Here is a 17,827-nt window from a genome sequence, read left to right as displayed (position 1 = left end):
AAGTATTTAGCATGTTAACAATGTCCAAGATCTAAATCGTAAAGTGAAGTTGTTAATGAACATAAACAAGCATTCCAACGAAGCATCAAGTGCAACCTCAAAGGTCCAGTTATAAGTCTAGTTTCAATTGGAGATAAAGTACCAGTAGTGAACTGACACTAGCACATTGTTGTACAAACAAAAAACAGAGGTAACAAATACCACAAACCCCTTTGACAACCCCAAAAGAGCTATATTTCTAAGTGTCTTATGAAGGCAGTGTTCCAAATGAAGGCTATATATCACAAGCATAGGAAATATCACTTTATTTACACTATTCAAATAGTTTGTATATACCTCTATAATCATAATAGATTGTAAATAGGAAAAAAAATCACTAACCTTTATGATGACCAAACGGGTGAACTTTGTGATGACTAAAGGGGTTAAAAAAATTAGTATAATTAAATAGCCTTACACCCATCTATGCAATATAAAATGGCATCACTCTAAAAACAAAAGTTAATGACTGCAGCATGGCTAGCTATTGGGAACGCCACGTACACTAACATCTTCTAATAACTAACCATGTGTGATAAACCATGCAATTCTCTTCCCTCTCTTTCTCTCCATTTATTGCTCTATCATTATTATATATTAAAGTATTATTCACCATTAATTATGCATTGTAATTCTCAGCAATAATTGCTCCGCTACTATCAACTTTCAAACATTTCTCCTTCTCCGTATCTCTTTACTTTCATTTTTCACTATTGTAATTCAATTAATCAAGAGAGGATGCTTCCATGTCAAACTTTAAAATTTGACACTAAATCATAATCGTTAATTTTCGCTAATCAATGATTATCATTTATTGATAATCAAACTTATTAATTAGTTATTAATTTTTAAATAGATGATAACAGTTGATATTTGGTGTCAAAATTTAAAGTTTGACACCGGTGATCCTCCTCAATTAATCATTGCCATCCTAATTACACATGCATTGAAAAAAAAGAAGAGAAAAAGGCTTTCCAAGCTCTCGACTCTATATTTTATGTGGACACCCTTTTGGCAATGCAATTATATATCACGTTCTTTGGATTTCATCGTTTTTATCGAAAAAGAGAGAAAAATTATTCATTGTTTAACATATTTTATGTTTGTTTATCAAGTAACCAAAGCGGTTTTGTTAAACTTTTGTGAAAGATATAGCTTTTGCGAGTGAATTCTCAATACTCCTATAGTTCATAGTGCATACTCTCTTTTTTTTTTTTTGGGAACATACAGTGCATACTTTCATAATAAAATTAGAATCACTTGACGGTTAAAAAATAAATATGAAGAAGTGGGTGATGTAATGTATTTAGGTGAGTTATAAAGTTCTAATTATAGCAAATGTAGCACTGAGCCCCCAGTACAAAACGAATATTCAAAATTTACTGGTATTTTGCAAATTTGCATGGCCCGTTAAGGAATCACCCGCTGCAAAACAAATAATCATCTTTGAACCACATATCACATGAATTAGTATCTTTGAAGTGTTAGTCATGCAACGACCGTTTTTTCTATATAGCCACATAAAATGGTGTGCTGCACAATTGTTCATGTCCACGTGTGAAAAACCACCCTACTTTAATAAATTTCCAATATTCTTAAAAAACTATTTACACCCTTTTGGTCAATGAGTCCGAACTATTGAGGTTGAACGGTAGTTAGCATAAATAGCATGGTGTGCTAATGGGTAATTTTGTGGAGCATTGGTGAACCTTTCAACTGCATCATCCGTTGGATATATAATAATTTGGGTGAGATTGAGACAGTGATTGTGAGGATGATTAACCAAGCCTGCAAAAATTGACACAGCTTTTTATTTGTGTCTTACACTGTGGGTGCTGCACAGTTACAACCACGCAATTGCAAAAGTTGACGTCGATATTTGCTGTTCCAATTGCAACGTATCATGTTTCCAGGATTTACTCTCTTTCCTTGCCGAGTATTCAATTTACTCCTTATTTTATGGGTTCGCTTTTCTTGCTAAATTTTTGTAATTACTGCAAATAAGTTATTTACAATAAGTCCAATACGATATTATTTTAGAACAAAAATAATGATATTTTTATAATTTTAATTTATTTTAAAATTATTATAGTCTTTATAATTATAATTTTTTAATATTCTAATCCCAAAACGACATCATTTCGAGAACAAATTCAGATAACTTATCTGCAATAACGGCAGAAATATTTTTCTGTTATTTTATTGTATGAATTTAGCCCATAAAAGCTTGTCGCCGAGATCTGAAATGAGAAACGAGTAAATGAAATAGATCTTTTTCAATTCCACTATTACCTTCGCAACAGGTCACTTGTTAAGGGATTGCAAATGTGTCTTTCATTTATTTTTAAAAAAAAGTAAATTTTTCACCAACTAAATAAAGGGAAATAACTACTCATCATAACATGACCCTGCAATCTACAATTTTCCTAACAGGAATAGACCGTTTTTTTTTTGAGGAAGCAACTGGTAAAATTCGATTTTTAACATTTTTTGCCAAGTAAACGAGGGGTAAACCTCGTATAGAATTGAATTTGGCTTTGCTTTGGTAATGAATTAACCTATATATTTCACTGCTCAATTTCAAATATGGCTTTAGTCTACACATAACCATCAAAATGCATTTACAAGACCTATACCCAGCTCCTCTGCTAGCTCATCCCACACAGGTAGTAGAGTCAAGACAACAAGAAAAGTAGCAACAGCCACAAATGTCTTTCTCCATGTTCCAACCTCTGTCACATCATTTAAGCATGGTTTCTCCGGTGTCCTCTGAAAAAACATTAGTTCTTCATAAATACTTACAAAAACAACTACTTCAGTTTCATCATTTCTTTTTATATTTAATTATTAATTACCTTGTAACTAATTCAGTTTAGTTTTAGTTTGGTTGTAACTAATTCAGTTCAGTTTTAGTTACCCTTTTATTTTTTGTCCTATATAGTTACTGTAGACAGGTATAAAAGACATATAGATCAGTATCAATAATAGTTTTTTTAGTTTCTTTTCCTTCTCTTCCTTGAATGTCTTCCGATGGTGCATAAGCGTAATATGGTATCAGAAGGCAATTGTCGCTTCGCTTTCTCTTCGTGACTCTGATTTCCTCTCAATCGGTTGGTTTTTGGTTCAGGTTCCAGAGTCCTAACCTGAATCTTCCTTCTCCAACCTCAAGCATGGCATCCTCAAATGTCAGAACCGAGATTGATGATCCTTCAAGCCCTTACTTTCTTCACCATTCTGACAATCCGGGCTTGGTTCTTGTTTCGCAACCACTTTCAGGAGATAACTATGCCTCTTGGAGTAGATCAATGCTCATCGCCCTATCGGTCAAGAACAAGCTAGGGTTTGTCGATGGATCTATTCAGAAACCTACTGGTACGGATCTCTCTCTTTTTCGTTCTTGGAAACGTAATAATGACATAGTCATTTCTTGGATTTTAAACTCTGTTTCGAAAGAGATTTCTGCGAGTATTCTTTACTCTGAATCTGCATCTCAAATATGGAATGATCTTAAAGATCGTTTCCAACAAAGCAATGGTCCTAGAATCTTTCAATTGCGCAGAGATTTGATCAATTTGTCTCAAGATCAAAGCTCTGTCAGTGTTTATTTTACAAAGCTGAAGTCGTTATGGGAAGAACTCAACAGCTTTCGTCCGTCTTGCACCTGTGGCACATGCACTTGTGGTGGTGTCCGCAAACTGGAAGCATACTATCAAATGGAATATATCATGGCCTTTTTGATGGGGTTGAATGAATCTTTCTCTCAAATTCGTGGTCAACTGCTTCTTTCTGACCCCCTCCCTCCCATCAATAAGGTCTTATCATTTGTGGTTCAAGAGGAAAGGCAACGCTACATAGCTGATCACTCCAGTTCCAGCACTGAATCGGCAAGCACATTAGCTTTTGCTGTTAAAAATGATGCCTCTGCCAAAGGAACTCGCAAAGATCGCCCATTCTGTACTCATTGTCAGTACCATGGACATACTGTTGAAAAGTGTTATAAATTGCATGGGTATCCTCCAGGCTTTAAGCATAAACAAAAACCTAATGCTATGAAGACAAATATGACTCTTGCAAATCAAGTGTCTGTACAACAAAGTGTGAATTCCTCTCCTGCTCTTTCTACAGATGCTGTCACCAACTTTTTGCAGGATTTGGACCCAAATAAGTGCAATCAGCTCTTAACTTTGCTATCTGGTCATGTGGCTTCCAAAGCATATTCGTCCACTGATAGCAGCTCTTCTCATGTTTCACACACAGGTATTTGTTCATCAGTTTTGTTCAATCCTGTGTTTTCTTCACCTACTGTATGGATAGTGGACTCTGGTGCATCTAGACATATATGCAATCATGCTCAGAATTTTCTCTCTTTACGACCAATCCATGGCTCTACTGTCACATTGCCAAATCATGTTTCAATACCTGTACATCACATTGGAGATATTCAGCTTACTCCACACTTATTGGTCACAGATGTCCTTTATGTCCCGCAATTCAGATTTAATTTGCTCTCTGTCAGTGCTCTTACTAGTAATTCTCAGCTCATGCTCAATTTTTTACCTGATAATTTCACAATTCAGCAGATCGACAACAAGAAGATAATTGGTAGGGGTGAAAAGTTGGAAGGACTCTACGTACTGCATACTACAAATAATACACAGATGTCTCATTCTGCCATTGTTAATACTGTATCTAGTGATACTTGGCATCATAGATTAGGACATTTGTCCAGTGATTGTTTGAATCATATGAAAGACAAGATTGGTTGTTCAGATTTACATACCAATAATAAAGTTCCATGTTATATCTGTCCATTAGCTAAACAACGTAGACTTCCTTTTATTTCTCACAACAAGATTTCTGATTCACCTTTTGAATTAATACACTGTGATATCTGGGGTCCATACCACACAATTTCTTACACCGGTCATCGGTTCTTTGTAACCTTGGTGGATGACTGCACCCGTTTTACTTGGGTCTATTTGCTGAAATATAAATCTGAGGTCCCAACCATAATTCCCAAGTTTTTTAGCATGATTTTTACTCAGTTTGGCAGGAAAATCAAGTCCTTTCGATCTGACAATGCAAAGGAGTTGAAGTTTGATGAGTATTTCAGTCAGCAAGGAGTTCTTCATCAATTCTCTTGTGTAGAGACTCCTCAACAAAACTCTGTGGTTGAACGGAAACACCAACATATCTTAAATGTTGCAAGAGCCTTATTTTTTCAATCACGGGTACCCATTCGTTTTTGGACAGATTGCATTTTGACTGCTGTTTTTTTAATCAACAGGACTGTTTCTTCTATGCTTGGACATAAATCTCCTTATGATCTATTATATCAAAAGGAGTTTGATTATTCACACATAAGAGTGTTTGGCTGTTTGGTGTTTGCTTCAACTTTGGCTGCACAACGAAGCAAATTTCATCCAAGGGCTCGCAGTTGTGTTTTTCTAGGCTATCCCCCAGGTATGAAAGGTTACAAGCTTCTTGACATAGTCACTCAACAAATTTTAATATCCCGTGATGTGATATTTCATGAGAGAATATTTCCTTATCATGGTGTATCTTCTCAACACATTCCTATGGATCCATTTCCGGATTTGGCACTACCAAATATTGTTATATCTTCTCCATGTCCAGAATCAGATGCTGTCTCTCCTCCACAATCTCCTGTCCTTCAAGAACCAGAATCTGAGGATACTAATGTTCCAGATCAACAGCCTGAACCAGCCAATGATACAATGGTTTTATCAGTTCCAAGGCGATCCTCTCGTGTATCCAGATGCCCAAAATATCTTCAAGAATATCATTGCAATCTTCTCCATCACTCCAACACTCTTAGTACATCCACTCTTTACCCTCTATCTTCAGTAATTTCATATGAAAAACTATCTCCTGCACACAAAAATTTTATTCTTAATGTTTCTTCACATTATGAGCCTCAGTTTTACCATCAAGCAGTTAAATTCCCTGAATGGCGTGAAGCCATGAAAGCTGAGTTGCAAGCTATGGAAGCTAACAACACATGGTCCATTGTTCCTTTACCTACTGGAAAACACACAGTCGGTTGTCGTTGGATTTACAAAAATAAGTTCAAGTCTGATGGTTCAATTGAGAGACACAAAGCCCGCTTGGTAGCTAAGGGCTATACTCAACAAGAGGGAGTGGATTTCATTGATACTTTTTCACCGGTTGCAAAATTGGTAACGGTCAAAACCTTACTTGCTGTAGCATCTTGTCAAGGCTGGATTCTTCATCAATTGGATGTGAATAACGCTTTTTTAAATGGAGATCTCTTTGAAGAAGTTTACATGGATCTACCTCTTGGTTATAAAATTCAGGGGGAGCATCTTAATCATAGTGGCAGACCTGTATGTCGTTTACATAAGGCTCTTTATGGCCTTAAACAAGCATCAAGACAGTGGCATTCTAAGTTTAGTGCTGCTCTCTTAAGACATGGCTTTCGGCAGTCCAAGTCAGATTATTCTCTTTTCACAAAAGGTATTGGTTCATCCTTTGTTGCCATCCTAGTATATGTGGATGACATTATTCTTACAGGTCCTTCTTCTGAAATAATTGAAGCTTTGAAACAGTTTCTGCATTCACAATTCAAGCTTAAAAACTTAGGTACCTTGAAATACTTCTTAGGATTGGAAATTGCTAGGAGCCACAAAGGTATTGTGCTGTCTCAAAGACAATACACTCTCCAATTATTAGAAGATACTGGTTTTCTTGCTTCAAAACCAGTTGCTGTACCCATGGAGCATAAGTCTCAACTTAATAGCATTGATGGTGATCTGTTATCTGATCCTTCACAATTTCGCAGGCTGATTGGGAGATTGTTGTACTTAACACTCACTAGACCAGATATTACCTTTGCTGTTCACAAATTAAGTCAATTTGTCTCTCACCCAAGAACACCTCACTTGCAGGCAGCTCACCACTTGCTTAGATATCTCAAAAACAGACCTGGGCAGGGACTTTTGTTTCCCTCATCTTCTGCATTACAACTCAAAGCATTTACTGATGCAGATTGGGCTTCATGTTCAGATTCAAGAAAATCTGTCACTGGATTTTGTGTATTTCTTGGGGATTCATTAATATCTTGGAAATCCAAGAAGCAAACCACCATTTCTCGATCTTCCGCTGAAGCCGAATACAGAGCAATGGCTGCTACTGCAGCAGAATTGACATGGTTATCACAACTTTTGCAGGATCTTGGTGTTAACAGCTCTTCTCCAGCTTTGATGTTTTGTGACAATGAAGCTGCAGTTCACATTGCTTCTAATCCAACTTTCCACGAACGAACCAAGCACATTGAAATAGACTGCCATTTTGTTCGTGATCAAGTATCTCTTGGTCTAATTAAGTTGATGCCTGTTAGATCTCAACACCAGTTGGCTGATCTTTTCACCAAGCCATTACCATCTTCATCTTGGTTTCCTCTACTGTCCAAGATGGCTGTATTTGATATACACACTCCATCTTGAGGGGGAGTTTTATATTTAATTATTAATTACCTTGTAACTAATTCAGTTTAGTTTTAGTTTGGTTGTAACTAATTCAGTTCAGTTTTAGTTACCCTTTTATTTTTTGTCCTATATAGTTACTGTAGACAGGTATAAAAGACATATAGATCAGTATCAATAATAGTTTTTTTAGTTTCTTTTCCTTCTCTTCCTTGAATGTCTTCCGATGGTGCATAAGCGTAATATTTCTTATCAAATTCAAGACATACCTGACATAACAGAACATAAAGTCCCCAAGGAAGTGAAAGTGGTCCACCAAGCTGTTGAAAGAAGAAGAAAAAGAAAAAACAAAATTCAATTTATTTTTTAATGAATACCGAAAACAAGTAACAAATTATTATATTATTAAATCAAGAAAAGGACTAAGCAATAAGGAGGGTGACAACAAAACACGGTGAATCGAGAACATAATACAGTTCATGATGATGAACATGAGCAATAAATCGAGAACTCTCCCCCGCAAAAGACTGGTAAAAGTTACAGGAGCTACCGCCACAGCCCACAACACCGTTAGTCATGCTAAATCCATGCAACCAAATGGTTGAATTTTGTCATTAACAATGTTATTGAATAACTATATGTATGCTTTGTTAAATCTAAGCAAAGATCTGACATACCACTCCTAAACCAAGCAATGTATAAGTAGTCAAACCAGAGCCAATTAGTGCACTTTTTCCAAAAGCACCCTGCAAAAACAAGTAACAAAATTAGCAATTTTTTTCATATCACAATGGACCAAATTATAATACTCATCCTATCATTTAGGATAATTTAAAGGGAATAGTATTTGTCATTTTAAAGAATATAAAATTGTGTCATTTTAGTCAAAATTACTGTGTTTTATAATGAGAAAAACAGAAATCATGGCGGGAGAAAGTGGAAGTTTTTTTTTCTAATTTAAATATTAAATAAAAAATAATAGTTTTAACTAAAATAACTGTCCTTTAAAAGGATAAATATTTTTCCCTCCTCCCTCTGTGCCTCTCTTTTTTAACGTAATTATTCTCTGCCGTGAATTCTACAATATACTAAGGAAGTCATTCAATAAATTCACATCTTCCAATAAAAAACTATATTTCTGTCCATGTCCAAGGTTGTAAATTTATACCTAAGCTCAATACACCTTTAATATGTTATCACTATCATAATTAATAAAAAATACAAATGAAACATGAATGAAAGCTAGTTTGAATTTTGACCATATGCGAAACCTGGGGACACAAGAAAGAGAAGTGTATACCAAAAGTATGAAAAAGTCATCAATCACCATTAATTAACATGGAGTCATGGCATGCATATTATATTACAGGCTTTTACTCTCTGGAGACTTTCCTTTACCTTCGATATTAAACTACCCTAATAGTGCCTTGAGTTATTGGTCAAGTACTGAAAAATGGGGTACCTGGATCCTTGCACAAAATATTTGACCAAGTTGTCATTCCAGTTCCTCACTTCAAACTTTTCCCATTACAAACATGTCCCAACTTTCATTACAATCTGAAGTGGGAGAATGATGAGATCCAGCCCATGAAGGCTTACAAAAGGGAAAAAGGAGAAAGACTTGGGCCCTAGCTGTTGTGGCCCCAGCTGCTGACTCAGCACGGCAGTTACAACTGGTTCTAACAGATTGAATGGGGTGGGAAGTGAGGTTGACGAGATTCAGTAGTAAGGAAGGGGAATAGTGAAGGGCATCCGGAGTGTGAATAGGGTCATGGGACTTGAGAGAGATTAAAGCCTCTCTAATTGCTCTATATTATCATTTTCCTTTCTGTGTTTCGTTGTAATTTCCTGTCATTATTGTTCTATTTGCAATTCCTCATCAGTTGTTGATTCCTTGTACTGTTGATTTGCCTTAATTCTCTGTACTGTTGAGGAATATATCAGTAATACAAGATCTGTTTCTCATTCGAACCATTGTTTGTGTTCAGTAATTTTGCTGTTATTGGAGTGGGTGTGGGTCTGTATGAGAGAACCGGGGTCATAACAATGTCCTTACCTTTAATCTTCAGTATCAACCCCAAGAAAGGAATACACATAATTTGGTCTCTTATTACCTGATTTCTGTCAAACATCCCACTGTTATCCCTGAAATGGTTACCTATCAATAATCAACTCGGTGGTTCCTAAACCACTTTAGATACCCTAAGTACTCAACCAAAATGGCCAACCCAAGTTGTCATTCACAGTTGTTAGACCTACAAATATATTTTAAAATATTTACAACACTCCAATGTGTTGGTAAAAAGTCATGACATTGAGGCACCAAGGATTAGTCGAAGCCTCACTTTGGCTTTATCTTCACTGTTCATTATGCCTATGATAGGAAATCAAAAAATGAGTTTTCCTCTTATTTCCTGTCTCTCCTCATTTCCGTTCCCAAACATATGAGCTGATAAAACATCATATTTTTTCCCAAGAGGTTGATCTTTTGGAATCAGACCCCATCCTTTGCCAGTTTGGTAATTAACTGGTGAGGGGTTAATTCTGAAAATTCAAATTCAACGGTAAATTTTCTACATCCCTCTTTGGTATGGTAATCAAGAGGTTTTTCAGTGGTAGTTGCCAGAATTTTTCCAAGGTAAATTTGTTGGAAGTTTTAGGTGTATTTATGGTAGATTTCATTGGGGCATTAATTACAGGTTCTGCAGAGGTTTGAGAGGTAGAAGGCTTTGCTGCTGTTTTGAGAAAGAAGTGGCAAGGTCCTCTAATGATATTGCTTTAGAAGGAGGCTTTGACGTGGCAGAAGGCCACATCAAAGATATTCTTGAATCCCTAAAAAATTTATCTATTTAAAAATCAAGGAATGAATAATTCTCTCCCTTAATGAACCCAGAATGTCAAATTCAAAACCTGATAACAAACAGTTGTTTTGTAAAAATTTCTTTAGAAACAGTTTTTCACGTCTTTCCCTATACTCTTTGGAAGCTTTGCAATTAATTTGCAAAAGAATTTTTTTGTTAATTATATATATAATAGGGGCCTGAAGCAATGGTAAAACTACTCTAGTGCGACTGAAAGGTCACGAATTTGAATATAGGAAACAACCTCTTTGCCAATATGTAAAAGGTAAAGTTGAGTACAAAGTTACTATGTAATAATAAGTCAATCATCTGTATAGCGCACAATCCTATCTAACACGACCAACAAAACATATTGAGATCAACCACCACTTCATCAAAGGGAAATTAGATAGCAGATTGATCACTACCTCTTATATTCTTTCTGGTCGTCAACTAGTTGATGTCTTGACCAAGAGACTTCTCACTAACAGATTTCAAGAATTTACTAGCAAGCTTGGAGTGATAAATATCCATTTCTAAGCTTGAAAGGGAATGTTGTAAATATGGAAAATATCAGTAATTATTTGTTTCTTTATTAGCTAGATTAGTGTTTCCTTATTTTTAGGATTTGGATTTATTACTTTAAACCCATTAGTTCTCTCTATATATTGTACCCCTTTGTACATGTACTCCTGAGTAAGCAATAATATTTTTCCAACTTTTCCTTTTCAAGTAAATGCATACATTAGATTAAAAGCACTTAAAAAAAAAACTTGCTTCTTAGTGGAAAATAGCCCATTGTAGTTTCCTTTTGGTATTTCTTTAGATAATTTATAGTATTGTTAGGAATTGTTGATTTTATTATTTTGTGTTTTCTTTTTCCGACTACAAATGGAGGAGATATACACACACACGTGTATATACATATAACTTTGTATATATGTGTGTGTCTATGATGGGCTATGACTAGTGGGCCCAAATTCAGCAATGCAAAGGAGGCCATAGTTAGTTAATGAATTAGCTAGTTTGTTAGGGAAATTATTCTAGAATATTCTAGTAAGGAGGATAAAAGGTGAGTGAGTGTGTGTAGTGAGGCATGCATGTATTCAGAATTGGTTAGTGGGAAAATGGGAAACCTCTAGGGAACTCTTGAGCCTAGGTATTTGGTTTGAGGGGGAGTTGAGGCTTTTCCGGTATATTTTCTGCATTTTATATTGTGTTAGTGTATGTAAAAAGAGGCTATGCCTCCATTGTTAATGAGATCAGTGCTGTATTTTTCTGGGTTCCATCAGTCTATTATGTATTTATCTGTGTGTGCGACACTCACACATATATATGTTTTTGGTCATATATCTATACATTGTGAAGATGACAATAAGAAATGGGGATATTAGAAAGAGTTTTATCCTTGATTGAAGCTAATATCCTAAATAACCATTGTATTTGTGTTGATTTATCCTGTAAATGTAACTAATAAAAGCTGAGACGAAGATAAGTTTTTAGTTTAAATTTGAAAGTGGACAAACAATGTTATTCTTTCGACTCAAACATTGTCCCAATCAAGTTACAAAAATATGACAATAGAACAAGCCTTTCAATGCCAGGTAAATGTGTAGTCTACCAAAAGTAATGTAGTTTTCACAAAGCCCAAAAGGTGAAGATACCTGCACTGCTCTTCCACCATCAAGGCACCCCACTGGAAGCATGTTAAAAGCTTGTATGGTTAAGCCACACCTGCAAAATCATGAAATACAACAACGTCTGCATATTATGGAATAACGAATGATTAAAAGTGTATTTGGAACAACAAATTTTGGGAATTTATTTGACTTATAAATGAAAGTGAACTGGGTTACAGGTGGAAAAGCTGAATACCAGCCTGCAATCACGAGAGGGTGAATGGCAACTGTTGCAGCATGCATTGCTCTGTACATTGACAATAACAATGTATCAGTGTTAACTATGGTCAGAATAAAAAGCATGCATAAATATCAATTCTAATTTACGTACTAAAACAATGGGCTGCAATCAAGTTATAACACTTAGATACAGCTTGCTTTGGAAAATACCCCAAGCATAATGATCCATTAGTGTATATTAACTAATTTAATGAAAGAAATTCACAAGCACTGGTCCTACATTTAACTAATTATATTCTTAATCCATAAAAAACCATGGAAGGAAGGAGACATACGCAAAACCAAGAGTTGCTCTACTGATTAATCCAAGAAGCAAGGAACCTTGAAATAACAAGCTAGGAACTTGAACCAAATCTCCAGTCGCATCAGGATTAGATGAGAGAAGAAGACCAACAGCAAACATCGAAAATGATAAGACAGCACCAGCAAAGGGTCCCGCAAGTGATATGTCCACTTTTGTACTTCTATCAGGAAGGATGGATTTAAACTACAATAAACAACCATGGATCAACATTTGGATGCATACTAAAACTTAAATGAAATTTAGTCTAACTGACTAACTGACATATTATTGCATTTATCATATTTAGTAGCAATAAATAGACAGTTAAAACATACTGCTGAATGCATATGGCTCTATTTGGACAGTAAATGGACGCATTGTATTTACATGTTCCATCATAAATAACATACTTGCAAATCTCTGCAAAAGATTGGGCAAATAAAACCCAGAATATTATAAGCATGTGATTGCAATAGCTTGAGACAGTATTCAATGTAAAAGTGACTGGCTGGAAAAATTAGATAATCTCACCTGAGTAATAGCACCAAAGCTGCCAAGTGTGATGTTAGGAATGAAGAAAGGAATGCTTAATTTTACTTGCTTAGGAAATGCTGCTAGAAAGTGCCCAACCTCCTGCACATAGCCATATCCATCAGGTAGAATACATACAAAGAATCTAGAAGCATAACAATTAATGAAATTCTGTACAAATGTGTAAAGAAAAAATTAAACAAATAAGATAGAAGTAATGTTTTGGGCCATTTGGCATAAAAAACTAAACAAATAAATAAGTGACCTGAGACACAGAACACATGCAGTTATTTCTACTTTTACAGCATTTGAGAGTAATAACTATATGTATAAAAGTGGATTATCTGAATTCACAGACTAACTGAAATCTTTGACTACTATCATACATGGCCAATAGTGAGTCAATCAAGATATTTACAAGAATACTGGATTGATTGATAGATCCTTACAACAGATTGCATTATTGTATTGTTGAAATTAAAGGGTTACAGTAAAGCAGGAGAAAAGGAGAGAATAAAACTCAAAACTCAAAAACTATACACTACATTATACGATATAGGCTAAACTAAATAATCAATTTTCTAATTTAAGGCTCAATCAACAGCTAGCAATACCTGATTATAGTAGCAAAATTATTTACCACAATTACAATGATTACAAATGTAACACATGCGGAACTGTTAAAACAAAGTATCAGTCCAAGTCATCAGAGTAATATCCACTATCAGTTATTGACTACCCACAAGAAAATAAAACATAACTTGTTTGTATTTAATCATCATAGGCATCCTCTTAATCACAGCACCTATGCACATATTCACACCAATGTAAAGTTTACTTGATGAAGCCAATAGTAAAAATTAGTAAGTTTATTTGAATCATTCAGATCCCACATTTCTATAATGAAAACGCAAGTCTAATAAAAGCAAAAAACCAGAGTCCCAAACTATATTCTGAATAAAACACGCTCCGATTTGTTGTAATACTGAAAAATAAATAAATAAATTTCTGTGAATTGCAATTATATAAACATATGCTGGAAAATAACGGTAAGAATGAATGCTTACATGAAACAGAAGAACCCCCAAGACACCATATGCTAAAGGCAAAGCCGACTCGACAAATGGAAATAGCAGCTCCATATCTGGGGCTTCAACAGCATCAGGATCCGTGAAGTATTTCACAACTTCTGGGGGAAGTCTGTTGATCTGATTAATCAAAAGTATGGCATTAACAAAATATCTAGAAATGACAGAAGATGGCAAGACATTGATGCAATTAAAGACATAGGCTTAAGAAACACTGTTGTTCACAAATATTTACCAATCACCACCTGATGTTCAAAGAGTATCAATAACAACAATGTTTCTAAAGTCTTTCTAAATGTCATTATTTGCATCAAAGAGAATCAATACCCAGCCTACCTGAGATGCAATTCCTAGCTCCACTGAGGAACCAATAGTTAGGAGAAACAATAACAACGCAATGACATATTGCCAAAGTGTTGTTGGCCCTGGCTCAGAAACCTCCTTCCGCAGCAAACCAAAGCTAACACGTGGCCCACCACGTGGATCAGGACTGTCTGAATTGGGTTCTTCCACCATAAAAAGGTTGTACTTATCACCTGTGACCTCAACTAGCTGATTTTGGAGTTTGGAAAAAACATCCTCTCTCTTTCCCCTCAAATTTCCAATGAAAAGAATGCCTTCTCCCAGGTCTCCAAAAGGCTCCTCTTTGGTCACCCAGAAGGTCGAATAACCAAAAAGCTTATCCTTAATTAGCTTTACATCGGTAGGATCAACCTTCTCAGGTCCAAGGAGCTCCATAAGTTTGAAAGAATCAACTTCAAAATTGTTGTATGCAGATCCAAGTGAGGACAAAGATGACTGAAGAAGTAAAATGATAGAAACATGAGAATCAGGAGTCACAACAGACAATTCAAATCCATAAAATGCAACAGAACACATTTGTTAGAGGGTTTTCCACACATATGCATCATTAAAAGTTAGCTTACAAAAAAAAAAAAAAAACCACTAGCATAATTGGCTAACTTTGCAAAACAAAAATAAAGTCAGCTTGTAAACTAACTTTGGGAGTTACATAATTCTACACTGAAGACAATTGAAGCTACATAAACATAATAAAATACTAGCTAGCTTTAAAGGAAATATTATATTTACAAACTCTTACAAATTACACTAAGTATGACCGATCATCATATTTCAATTAAGAGTGTATAACCAGTCATACTTAATATAATTTATAAAAAAAAGTTTATAAACACGTCATTTCCCAGCTTTAAATTAGGTTATCTCAAGAAATTAATAGCATGAAAGTGGATCATTCCAAACCATTAACAAAATAACACAAAAAAAATCATGTACCCTATGAGAAGTGGAGGGAGGCGTTGATTTTTCCGAATTGAACCCTCTCTCTTCCTCAGGAATCGCTGTGGTTATGTTGGATTTAGAATCATTATTAACACTTTCACCTTCACCATCAACAACGTCCTTGTTATTGTTGTTACTAGCAAAACACCTAAACCTATCAAAATTGATATGCTTGCACTTCCCCCATTTCGATAAATGCGTGTGTGTGAAGAAACAAGACCTTCCCCTCAATCGATTGAGCTCGTGGCACTGAATCCTCTCCCTGAAGGCGCGTCGAACCGGGTTGGACCGGAACTCCGAGTTCAGAGGCATGAAACTGCAACTCGTCAGAGTCCCCATTCCACCAGAGAACAGAACAGAACAGAACAGAACAAAACGAGTGTCGTTTAAAGGAAGCGAAGCGTTGCGTTTCAGTGGAACAAGAAAGGCATGAACACCACCACGACACACATGAACGTAAGCTTGAAATGGAACACTATACAGTCTAGGCTCCCGTCGCAGGTTTTTGGTTTGGATGTGGTTGCTGCCTTTGGAGTTTGGATAAAAAATTAATTATTATTATTATTATTATTGGTATTTGGTTGGTGTGGAATTTGAAATATCCTTTTTTCCCTTTCTAAGTCAAATTTATTCACACCCAACCGATTCTTATAACCAGTGTTTAAAAATCAGTCTCGACCATTCACCCGGTTGAGGTCAGGTGTCACGGGTTTAATCGGAAAGTCAGAGGGTCACTATGCTGACCCGGTTTTATATGTTAAAAAAAAAGAAAAGTGTTTGTAATTTTAAATGACACAACTTATATCCTTTCACTCTAGGTGAAAGGAACCCACACTTTTATATTTTTCTGTCCACTATCTCTCCTTCTTTATTTATCTCTTTCTCTAACTTAAAATGACACAACTTTACATCCTTTAAAATGATACACACTTTTCCCATTAAAAAAATATAAATAGATATATCCTATATGAAAATATTAAAAAACAAATCACCAATCATCAAAGATTCAAAATATACTTAACATAATTCACCAATTACAACCACAAGTCAATATTATACAACCTAATTAAAGTATCAAGATACCAAAGTACAAAACTCATATTCTAATGGGGTCACTACACTGACCCGGTTCTGCCTCTTTTGAGAAGGTCTCTGACAAAGAAAAATTTAAAGGAAGTAAGAATGAGTTTTTGTTTTCCATCGACAACCGTAAAGATTTCATTTGAAGGGATAAAATTCTTACCTTTTCTAGAAGATTCACGGCAGTGAGGTGAAGATTGAAAACATTTAGGTCACTAGGAGAGAAGAGAACAATTAGATTTAGGTTTGCAAGCATTTTTATTTATTTTTTTAATAAAACAATGTTGTTTCATGAATTTTTTTTTTAAAAAAAAAAACATGAAATGACCCCTTTTGACCCCTCTGACCCGAGAGTCAGTGAAACCCGGCTGGGTTTTGGGGGTCGGAGGGGTCGATATGCATACAGGGTCTAACTTGTGACCACAACCCTCAAAGGGGAGGGGTCAGGGTTGACCCGGGGTCAACCCGGGAAGTGAGGCGGAGTTTTAAAACACTGCTTATAACCTACAACTCATTCTTTTAATGAATTACTATTATAATAACTATAATTATACGTACAGATATTTATAAATGATACCATTTATAAACACCAAATGCTTAGATTCAATTATAAAACTCAAAGGTGAAAGTTTTAAGGATGGTTTTACATTTAAAAAATATAACTTATACAGGAATAGCCAATAAGTCTGGAAAAAAATTGACAACAAAAAAATAATAAATAATCAAAACTTTTGAAATTCCTCACTTTTTAAAATAGCTCGTCTATCTCTTTTGTAGATTTTCTTTTATCTTTTCTAAGATAAGAGTTGAAGCAATCAATTATCAATGCTTGGAATGATACTTTGTATAATATAAATTAGGGTTCGTTTACATTGAGCTCACGTTATTTATTTTTTTTTTGGCGGAAATCAAAATATTTTTGTAATTATAATTTATTTCAGGATTATAATAGTATTTCTTATTATAATTTTTTAATTTTTCAATCCAAAACAACATCGTTTTAAAAGTGAATATAAATAATTTATCTACATTCTCTGTAAGAACGTTAAAACCTATAAATTACGGTCGTAAAAAAAATAAATTTGCAATAAGCAATTCAATGGTATAGTGTATTAAAAAATCATATTAATGTTAATTATCCCACTCTATATCCAAATCCTACATATACATGCTCTTAAACTCATTTGAGGTCTTCCCACACCCAATTCACTTATTTGGTATTGGGTGCTGAAGGACTTTTGATTCCGCCCAGGGAACCTGGGGGGTTCGAGTACCATCC

General features: G+C 35.1%; 1 protein-coding gene across 1 annotated transcript; it reads right to left on the bottom strand.

Moving 5' to 3' along the window:
- Positions 1-2,458: 2,458 nt before the first annotated feature.
- On the bottom strand, positions 2,459-15,993 carry LOC133289408 (probable zinc metalloprotease EGY1, chloroplastic). The gene is made up of 10 exons (XM_061487335.1): positions 15,463-15,993; positions 14,503-14,964; positions 14,146-14,286; positions 13,079-13,180; positions 12,540-12,751; positions 12,221-12,271; positions 12,010-12,079; positions 8,183-8,251; positions 7,775-7,825; positions 2,459-2,808 (listed from the first exon to the last, which is right to left on the bottom strand). Exons 1-10 carry the CDS (start codon positions 15,805-15,807, stop codon positions 2,650-2,652), a joined length of 1,662 nt encoding a protein of 553 aa, XP_061343319.1. The 5' UTR covers positions 15,808-15,993; the 3' UTR covers positions 2,459-2,649.
- Positions 15,994-17,827: the final 1,834 nt, after the last annotated feature.

Source organism: Gastrolobium bilobum, unplaced genomic scaffold (genome assembly GCF_033153095.1).
Source record: "Gastrolobium bilobum isolate Gb01-03AN ecotype WA unplaced genomic scaffold, APGP_CSIRO_Gbil_v1 utg3711, whole genome shotgun sequence".
Classification (NCBI taxonomy): Eukaryota; Viridiplantae; Streptophyta; class Magnoliopsida; order Fabales; family Fabaceae; genus Gastrolobium; species Gastrolobium bilobum.
The sequence above is the reverse complement of the archived record's forward strand: the minus strand, read 5'-3'. Positions and strand labels throughout refer to the sequence as shown.